This window comes from Gossypium arboreum, chromosome 13 (assembly GCF_025698485.1).
Source record: "Gossypium arboreum isolate Shixiya-1 chromosome 13, ASM2569848v2, whole genome shotgun sequence".
Classification (NCBI taxonomy): Eukaryota; Viridiplantae; Streptophyta; class Magnoliopsida; order Malvales; family Malvaceae; genus Gossypium; species Gossypium arboreum.
In genome coordinates this window covers 91,513,882-91,524,832 of record NC_069082.1, presented here as the reverse complement: position 1 = coordinate 91,524,832, position 10,951 = coordinate 91,513,882, and the positions used below count along the sequence as shown (strand labels likewise).

Genomic DNA, 10,951 nt, shown 5'->3' with positions numbered 1-10,951 from the left:
GATATGATTTTTAAGGTGACAGTGACACAGTTAGTCAGCTGTCTGGAAATTTTTAAAATGGACTGTGAAAATAAGTGAATTTAGTCTGTGAACCCCTCGTGTCCGACTCCGGTAACGGTCTCGGGTATGGGGTGTTACAAACCTAATATGGTGAATTGTTCCACAAATACTCCACAATGTGATAGGTCCCGTGAAACTGAAAGCGCAGAACATAATATAACTGAATTTCATTTTTATTTTCATACATCATGAAATTCCAAGTAATCACCTTCAAAGTTAACATGTTTGTTTACAAATAAACAAACAACTATATGCATACCACTTAGACCAACTCAATTTAAAATCAAAACTCTGCCACAACTTCTATGGATAATGTGAACTTGTTGTTGATCCAATTGCGACTCTTTGAACATTTAAAATCTACAAGAAAAAAGTAATCTAGGCATAAGTATTAAGAATACTTAGTGAGCTCATACAAATTCTATAGTTAACTTACCTCACATAATAATTATATGATAGTTTAATATGCAAACACAGTTTTCCTATCAGGCAACACAATTCGCCAACAAGGTAAGTGCCTAAACTTCATCAAATACATTATATCGAGTATGCAATATGATACAATAACACTCTTCTTATCAAATTCATTCCCATACCTTTCAATGGTGCGAACTCCACTTATAATAGTCAATTGTTTTATTTCCCCTCATTCCTTAACTTGCCAATTTCACACATTTTATATTACCCGATGAACATCATAAAAGAACCCAAACCACAAGTACACTTCACATCAGAAGCTCATCCAAGCTTATCACGTATAGAGGTGTTAGGTTACCCGTCCAGGCTAAACTTTTACCAACATAATGAAAGCCTGGCCAGGGCTATATATATACATGTAAGGTTACCAGTCCAAACAAAACCTTTAAAACGACATCAAATTACCAGTACAGGCTAAATCTATGCCACATGTATCTTCAAGTCCGCAACAAATGCTGGATCTCAGAATCATTAGGAAATAACATGTAACCATGTGTATGAGTCTTTTACTTAGTTCATCAAGACACTTTCATTTTGTAGACTTATTCTCATTCCTTGGTTTCATCATCTAGTATCTCTTGTCTCAATACATAGTAACTCAAATCTAATTTACCAAAATTTCAATTATACAATTAAAGGACAAAAGAAAAGAAAGTTAAACAATGTTTATATTGAATGAACTTACCTGAAAAAATAACAACACGCCACGGTAGAGTCTACTCAACGACTTTTCCTTTCTCACGATCTTCTCTTGGCGGATTCAAAACTTGATCTGTAACATAATTTTAATTCAATTTTTTTTATTAACCATTATCATTCATCAGCTTATGAAACATATAAGTCAGTTCAATTCCATCACCCTAACTTCCCTAAACCTAACACTTAAATAGTCAAGCCCTTCATAACAATGTTTATAAAAATCTTAAGCTTGTTTTGAAATGTCTACACTTTAGTCATGTTATTCGAAACTAACAAATTCTTATTTTACCAAATGATCCTTTTTCATAACTTTTCATCTAATCTAAACATTTAACACCACAATTTCAAGCATTCAACAATGGTAATCTCATGAATTTTTTAACAGTTTTGTAAATGAATACCACTATTAATTAAATTGAAGTACAACAATCACAAAAACATCAAATTCAAGGAAAAAAAAAGACTTGAATTAGCTTACCATGCAAGAAAACAAAGCTTGACCGAGTTTTCTAACTTTAACAAAGAAGAAAGACGGTGATGAAAAAGATAAAAGAAAGAAGAATGAGTTTTCTTCCCTCTGTCTACAATGTTACGGTATATATATATCTAATTTGATCATTTATTACAATTAACATGGTGATAGGAAACGCTAACACATGTTCAACCACTATCTATAAATATGACTTAATTTTTATTTTAATCCCTAATTGATTAATGTATTACCATTAGCAAAAGAAATTCATAATGATAAACTTTTACTACCCTTACGAATTGATCCTTATGCTAAAATAGATTATCCAATCAATCAAATTAGAAAACTAATGTTTCATATAACACTATAATAGACTAATAGATATTAAATATTAAAACCTACTGAATCAATACATCGATAAACGGGTTCCAAAATTACTATTTTCGATGCTACTAAAAATGGGTTGTTACAATAGCACTACGAGGTCCTAATGTAAAACAAGATAGGTATGTAAAAAGGTGGCATAATTTATATCCATAAATGAAAAATATTCCAAGTATCACATCTAAGATAAACCAATCTAAATCAGACATACCCGACCTAGGTACTATTGTTGTTCCAGAATAAGTGAATAACTAAGTTTTGTAATGTATTGCTGCAAGTCCAAAAGCTATTATAGTATCCTTCGATAAGAGACAGTTTGATTGACTCCACATTTTGGTGCCGTTCCAAGAATAAAACGTGCGCTAAGCATACCAAGAAAGAATCTTCACAAACTTTGTATTCTCTAGGAAGTGAAACGTCTCATGATTCTAGGGTTATATGCTATCCACACTTTTTGTGGCTTCTTATGGGCCAAAATAGTCCACGGTTCGCCTTGATTCGAAGGAAGAGTTACTCCATTTTTTGGCATTCACATATTTGCTTTCATCTTTGTTAGAGAAGTCGTCCTACCTGGCCAAATCAAGGTTCAAACACAATATAACCCATCCCTCTAGTCAAATTACATACACAACTAAAACAAATTAAAGAGAGAAAGAAGGAATAGTTCTATAAATCACAACATCGGTATAAGCACTAGTGCTACACATGTCTAAATTTTCTGCACTACCTGAAGCACAAGCAGTTTTGTTCTTCTCGGTGGCCACAAATTTAGCATTAACATCAACAGTTTGTCCTTAATTTGTTCTTTACCTCAATGCAGTTCTGAGTTGTTGAACTGTCATTGCCTAGATTTTGCTTGGACCATCCTTGATATCCAGTAACTCAACCAAATTTACATTACTTTCTTTAATTACCATAAAGAAATATAGAAAAGCATAAAATTAAATCCATTTAACTCAAAATATGACAATATATTGATCCTGTTTACTAGTTTATGTTTATTATGCGTACTGATTTAGTTTTCTAACCACTTTTATTAAAACCCAATTAGAAAACTAAGAATTATTATTTTATATATATATAATTAAAAGAAGAAACCTTGAGAAGAGGGTTATCAATTGCTTCTTTATAAAGAACAGTGATAAACCTATTCCGGTAAATAAATGGGTGGCCAGCAATGGGGCATTTCCTTATCAAAAAGCACGAGAGTAGATAAGCAGAGCTCTCTATTTTCCTTCCTGGAAAGAAAAGAAACACCATTACAAATGGCCACTGTTTCACTAACTCTCCTATCACCCCTATTCTCAAATTCTTCGAAATCTTCATTAAAACTTGGAATCTCTAATGCAAATAATGCAAATCAAACATCAATTCAAGAAAACCTCAACCTCATCTGTATCGATAGTAAAAGAGGAGTCAGCGTGAGTCAGAGGAGAGAAACATTGATTAAAGGGCTGGCACTGCTGCCGCTGGTGGTATTCGGAGGAACTCCCATTTCAGAAGCAAGAGAAGTAGAGGTGGGGTCGTACCTTCCGCCATCCCCCAGCGACCCTTCTTTCGTCGTCTTCAAGGCCTCCCCAAAAGACACCCCAGCTCTACGCGCAGGTACCCATGTCCATCACCTAGTCCAACCATCAATAGTTATTTGTGTGGTTTGTAATTGTAAAGCATCAAACCAATTTGGTATGTGTTTGCTGATAATACTTGAATATTTAGTTCTAGTTTTATTGCAGGAAATGTGCAGCCATACCAGTTTCTTATCCCACCCACATGGAAGCAAAGCCGAGTGGCCAACATCTTGTCGGGAAATTACTGCCAGCCCAAGTGTGCAGAACCATGGGTAGAAGTGAAGTTTGAAGATGAAAAACAGGGGAAAATCCAAGTGGTGGCATCTCCTTTGATACGTCTAACAAACAAGCCGAATGCATCGATCGAAGAAATTGGGAACCCCGAGAAAGTGATTGCATCACTTGGTCCTTTTGTAACTGGAAATTCCTATGACCCGGATGAACTCCTTGAAACATCTGTCGAAAAACGTGGGCAACAGACGGTACGTTTCACTACTACTACAAGTCTACAACCAATTCGTTTTTCCTACTTTATGTTTATGCATTCTTATGTCAGGTTAAGTAGACGTAGTAGGGATCTCCATAAAAAACGATAACGATGTAGGGAAATGGAAGAAAGCGAAAATCAAAATTAAATTAAAAGAAAGAACAGAAAAAAAAAATTGTATGCCTTTTTATAATCGAAATAATTTTTTAAACGTATGGATCAATATAGAAATTTTATGATGACAGTGGAACATATGCTAAAACTTTTCTAAAAAAAAGTATAGATAATTAATGTTTCTAATATACAATTATTTTTTAATAGCTGAAATCATATAATTTATTATTAACCATATTACGTTAAATATAAATTTATAATATCAACAAATGATTATGGGTGGAAGTAGATTTTTCTCCGGATATTCGAATCATTATTAAAAGGACTTTACTTAAATATCATCTCAATCCATATATGATTGGTCTCGAATTGTAAAACTGATAAAAATACCCAATTTTATACCAATATATATTTATAGTAGAGAAGTTCTGCAACTTGTGTCTTGATAAAGATAAAGAAAAAAAGAATTGTCTTTGTTTGGATTTTTAAGAGATAAAATTAGAAATTATAATTAATTTTATTTAGGTTTAAATAAATTTTAAGTATTTATTAGAAAGTTATCCAACTTTTTTTCTCATTAATGATATGAAAAATTACAATGTATTAATTATGCATAAGCTTATGTATTGATAGTGTCTCAAATATAATCTCTCTCTATATATATATATCCATAATTATATGCTTGTATATATTTTTTGGCAAGTAATGGGAAAAAACAAACATTTGATGCTCAAGTAAATGATTTTTGTTAATTTGAAAAGCATATTCATATAGAAATATAATATTAAAGGGAAAAATTAAACACAAAAAAAAATAATATATTGAAAAGTACTCATGAGTGTGTTTTAGATAATAGGGATTATAAATTCTTACTTCAGTATAAATATATATGATTTTATTTGATTCTAACAGTATATATACTTTAATAAAGGTAACCTCATTTAATTAAAATTATGTATATTTAAAGAAAAAGTTGTAATGAAATATTTTCATATTCATTGATAATAGATACATAGATGGTTAGTGAATTGAGTTAATTATTTATTTATGCTTAATAAAAATTTAAAAGATAAAATTTGTTTTAAGTTTTTATACACTTTGTATATTTAGGATTGAATCCTTCTTTTAATTTTTCTATTTTTTAATTTAAAAATTCAAGTTAAGTTGTTTTCACTATTAAAATTTTTCTATTAAACTTATTGAAGAGATATTTTAAAATGAGAAAATATATATTCACACGGTAGTCATGCAATAATAAAAATAGCGTTGAACATACCAATTAGGACTTCTTTTCTTAAAAACACTCTTTTAAACTCATCATGATAAATAAATTTTTGTGTAGTATTTAAAAAAAATTGAAGTCAACATTTGATTACAAAATTAAAAATATTAGCTATTTAAGCTAACTAATGAAACTTATAAAATAGAGGAACCAAACTATAAAAAGAATTAAAGCATATATATATATATATATATATATATATATATATATATAATTTCAAGTTTCAGCATAGTATAGAAGGAGTTAAAATTAAAATTTGACCATTACCTTATAATATAAAAATGGAAAAAGGCAAACTCAAAAGAAACGGGAAGTCACTCGTCAGTCTCTAAGACTTTAAAGATATTCTAATTATATATAACCACCTAATAACTTAATAAAAAAGTTAATAATATTAATTATTTGAATTAATTAATAACATTATAAAAATATAGTAATTAAATCATAAATTTAAGAATAATAAAGGAAACAAAATTAAAATTTAACCACTAGTCGAATAAAAAGGAGAGGCATGAGATGCGTGTGTGAATAAAAGGAAGGTTTAGGATCTTCCTTTTATATATATATATTTATGAAGTTTGACAAATACTTAAATAACATAACATGCAATAAATGCATAGCTCTTTTCGATCAAATTATAACCAATTGACTTATAAGCAATTTACCCATCAATGTCTTTTTCAATCAATATTGCTATACCTTTCTTCACTACTACTCTATCAATTCTAATTAAATTTTTTCACGAGTTTTTTAGATTTACCATTATCAATTCAAATGCATATTTTTATTCTTATACCCAATTTTCATATACTTTGTGGGTTTGAATGTAACTTTATTTTTTTATCTATTATTCAAGTGTTGTTACATTTTAATTTAAAATTTTGACAATATTAAATTGGGATTTGTTTTATAATTAAATTTATTTTATGATGTGCATATTAGTAATATCTAGGAAATATTAGTGAAGAATTTTTCTTCTTAATAAGTAGGTAATAGGCTTTATAAATAAAGAATAGATTTAGCATTTAGAATTATGAAGTAAAAGAGTGATGTTAGTGTTATAAGATCTTTTGTGAGGAAGATTTTTAACTTTACCTTGAGTAAAAATTACGCTTGTGAGGATTGTTTGTAGCTTTATCCATGCAAAAGCTACAAGTTTAGGGAGTGATCTTTTTTTCTTTTGGTATTATGGATGTAGGCCAAAGTAACCTAATTATGTTAAATATTGTTTCCTATGAGAATGATTAATTTTGTGTCGACCTCGTGTTTATTACAGTTCCACTCATAAATTTCCAACAATTGATATCAAAGCTAAGGTTCAAATTTCATAATGGTGTGCGCATGAATCATTTATTTGGTTTTGAGAAAATTTGTTGCTATAGATAGTGGTTGCAAGATCAAAGACATGCAAGAGAATACTTGTTATTGAAGGTTTCAGATGTAGATGGAGATCTCAATTCATCTAGTGGTGCTTCAACTAAAATTTTTAGATTTAGAAGCAATCTGATATTAAAGATTGAGGGCCAATTTTTTTTATTGAATTTATGCAAGGTGGAGATTGTTAGATATTGACCCAAGGCAATATTCAAGTGAGATTCTTGTTTATTTAGGGATTAATTGATTACAAAGTTTATCTAATAAAATAATATAGAGGAAATCATGGTAAATAAGGTTTCTTAGTGGTCAAGAATTGGGTTATGTAAATAAAGAGTAGGGTTTAGCCTTTAGAATTATCAAGTAAAAGAGAGATGTAATCTTTACACGATATTTTATGAAAAGGAATTGTAGTTTTATTTGTGCAAAATTTATGAGGCTAGAGGGTCAAACCACATTAAATAGTGCCTCTTGTGAGTATGGCTAAATTTAGGTTGATCTTGTGTTGCTTATTTTGTTCATAATCTGAGTTCAGCTTTAAAGTTGTTATCTTACTCCTCAAAGCTTTTAAAAGCTCTTTTAAAATTCTAAGCAGAGTTTAACATAAAGTAGATAGAGTTTCACTTAGTACAAGCATCAAGATAAAACATTTCTTTTGTTCTCTAAATTTTCCATATCAACATACTCCTTAAACTGTTCGATTCTAGTTAGAGATTGCTTCATATATATTACAACCCCTAACACATAGAATAGATTTATGTATTTCTTTTAAACCTTCAACTACAGTTAATTTCACAATGCATGCAATTCATCTCATAACTTTTCTTTCTCAACTAACTAAATAACAACATAATTTGCACTTGCATTATCAACTATTACATTGAACAATGTATTAATCCCTAATTGAACAAGCATTTCTTACTCAAGTTACCACTAGCCTAGCCTTTATGAATAGAAATTGGACAAAAGTTTATAATTTTTATTCAATTTCCAATCATTATCAATAAAATAGGTTGTAAGATAGATAATTGGATATTTACAAACAAGTCTATGCGTTAGTAGTTAAAAAAAAAATTTGCATCTCAAAAATTATTTTAGTTTGACACTTTCATCTAAGTAAAGTAGATAAACATGCATTCCTTTTCATGTAATTCGTGAAGAAATATGGAACCTAGGACATGCCATATGCATAAACTTCCTAAAGCCTTCACTTTCTACAAACTTGAAAGGTAATTCATCAATTCAACCATTTGTGCTAAATCTTTCCTAGTTACATATTGATCAAGTTTCCAAGTTGTAAGATTTGATTCCCTTTTAAGACCCTTACTATGTAATTCTAGTTGGCCTCGAGTAATCCCAATTATTTCTTCGGTTTGGCCTGAAGCGTCATATGATGAATTTTCAAGCTTAGTTGAATTAGGAGGTGTATCACTACCACAAAAAATTGTTGCTCCAATGAACATCTACAAAAAAATTAAAATGATACTAATGGTTAAAAAACCTTGAACCGAAAACAAAAGCTATTAACATTTAACTCTCTAAAAAAATTTCAAAGACAATAACTGTGTATCAAATTCATTGACATTAATTTTTATGTAAATTCATTAACATTAGATAGTAAAGTAGTGTAGCAAAATGAACTTACTAAAATTGAATAGCCTCTTTAGTACTTATTGGAATAATATCTTATTTTTCAACTTGTCTAAACATGATTCAAATGTTAATTGACTCTTCAAATTTTCTTTGGCATAAGAAAAAGAAGTCTAAGGAATGAGAAAGGATTGTATGAAACAGTAACGCCACGTTATCTGTATTTCTTTCCAATAGTTTTATGCCACATCAGTATTCTTATCCTAAATTTCAGGGTTTTATCCAGAATTTTAGTATTTTAATTTGAATTTGATTTTTTCAGATAAAATCACGAAATTGAGATAAAATCACGAAATTCGGGATAAAATCTTGATGTGGCATAAAATTATTGGAAAGGGATACAGATGACGTGACGTCACTGTTTCATACAATCCTTTCCCGTAAGGAATAACCTTATTGCAACTTGGTGTTAATTGACTCTTCAAATTTTCTTTGGCATAAGAAAAAATAATTCTAAAGAATAACCTTATTGCAATTTGGTTAAAAAATAATTCGAATTTGTACAACGAGTCAAATTATAATTTATAGAATTGGTAATACATCTCAAAGTGTAAAATTTATATAGTGACACAATAAAAATAAGATGTATAATTAATTTCTAAGAGCACCAGGCTATACACTAAATTCTATGTTTTTATTCCTCTATTTTTTACAGCATTCCGTTACAATGGAGCATCTATAGCATTTAAGCTTTTCTACCACTATCAATCTACATGAATAATTTGTATGTATAGTACTATGGAAAAAAATGATACAAATACAAAAAAAAAGATATCTTCATCACTGAAATTTTTTATTGGAAATTAAATAACAAGGTCCATCTAAAATTGAGAAGAGTATGTCATTTTGGTTGATATTGATCAAATAATTAGTTTAGTTGATTAACCTTAAACAAACTAAATTAACCAAAAACTCAAATTTTTAAAAGAAAAATTGTCGATAGTTGCTCAAAATTTGATTAGTGGCCAACCGTTTAATTGGAAAATTTTAGTTTAACCAGATAGTTTGGTTTTAATAGAAAGCACAACTTTAATAGACAATTTTAGTTCTTATTTTATGTTATCTTAGATCATGTCCCACTAATGAGGTGGGTGAAAGAAAACCTTTTATGTAAAAAATATTTTCTTTTAACATTTATTTAATAATGATTATAGGTGGAGTAATAAAGAATTTGTATATAACTCTTATTAAACACATGTCCCATCCTTTGATATGTGAGTCTTATATGTTTTATTTAAAGATTTATATAAAAGAAAGAAAAAGATAAAAACATCATCATAACAATAATAGTTATCATTTAAAATAAATGCTATATTAATCTTTTCCCAATTAAGATAGTGCTTAATTAACATGTGACACTAAATCAATCAAACATGAGATTTATAATACATATAAATGAATAAATAAATAGTGAATATTATATTCCTTCATTAATATGCTTAATTTATGGAGATAGAATTGGGTAAAAAATTTAGATATCAAAGAGGAAAAATGAGTATACTTCAAGGGCTAAATTATGAATTAAACCTATTAAAGATGTTTTAATTTTTTTTTTTCTATTTTCAATGGGGTGCTGTAACAATATGTAAATTTATATTGTTGGTGTAACCCAATATTAAACTTGGATGTATTTATTTTTGCAGTACTACAAATACGTTCTTGAGACTCCATTTGCTCTAACGGGTTCCCACAATCTTGCAAAGGCAACTGCAAAAGGAAGCACTGTTGTGTTGTTCGTGGCTAGTGCTAATGATAAACAGTGGTCCACATCCCAGAAAACTTTAAAAGCCATGCTTGATTCATTTGAAGTCTAATTTTATGCTACACTGGCGCTACATTTGATTTGAGGGAGAAACACAATGGGAATTTTATTTAATCTATAGAGATTGGATATACAATACATGTATTTTATTATATTCTTATCCTATCCAATATTCGGAAGATTAATCATAACCATATTTGCTATTCTCTAACTTAAGGAACAATTTTTTCTTCCTTTTCCTGTTCATCCTTCTTAATAAATAAAATATATTAAATAATGCTACTATTTTTAGTGTATAAGTTAGCAATAAACTAATTTTAATTAGTAATTTTAGCTACTCATATGACTTGTTTTGAGAAAAGATAATGAAATTTGTTTTGCTTATTTTGAAGACGTCTTATTTTTTCACAAAAATTTCTCATATTTCTAGTTTTAAGTTTAAAACTGTACTAACTATTTTCTTTTATGTCTAATTATTGTAATACATATGTAAAAAATAAGCTATTTCCTCATGATAACCAAATAAGGCACAAGTGTTTAATGTAGCAGTAAGACATATTGTACTTCTAAGGAGAGAATTCAAACATTGGAGATGACATTGTTGGAGGAGCATCCATGAATC

At 29.0% G+C, this 10,951-nt stretch overlaps 1 protein-coding gene across 1 annotated transcript; it reads left to right on the top strand.

The window, feature by feature from the left end:
- The first annotated feature begins 3,224 nt into the window (after window positions 1-3,224).
- Window positions 3,225-10,520, top strand: LOC108461761 (psbP domain-containing protein 6, chloroplastic). The gene is made up of 3 exons (XM_017761693.2): window positions 3,225-3,697; window positions 3,826-4,142; window positions 10,211-10,520. The coding sequence occupies exons 1-3, from the start codon at window positions 3,256-3,258 to the stop codon at window positions 10,379-10,381; spliced, it is 930 nt and encodes a 309-aa protein (XP_017617182.1). The 5' UTR covers window positions 3,225-3,255; the 3' UTR covers window positions 10,382-10,520.
- Window positions 10,521-10,951: the final 431 nt, after the last annotated feature.

Bases quoted from the DNA above. Each gene is read 5' to 3' on its own strand.
- LOC108461761 (XM_017761693.2), top strand. From the start codon at position 3,256: ATGGGTGGCCAGCAATGGGGCATTTCCTTATCAAAAAGCACGAGAGTA. The intron at 3,698-3,825 runs GTACCCATGTCC...GTTTTATTGCAG, and splicing joins CACCCCAGCTCTACGCGCAG to GAAATGTGCAGCCATACCAG. The intron at 4,143-10,210 runs GTACGTTTCACT...TTATTTTTGCAG, and splicing joins AAAAACGTGGGCAACAGACG to TACTACAAATACGTTCTTGA.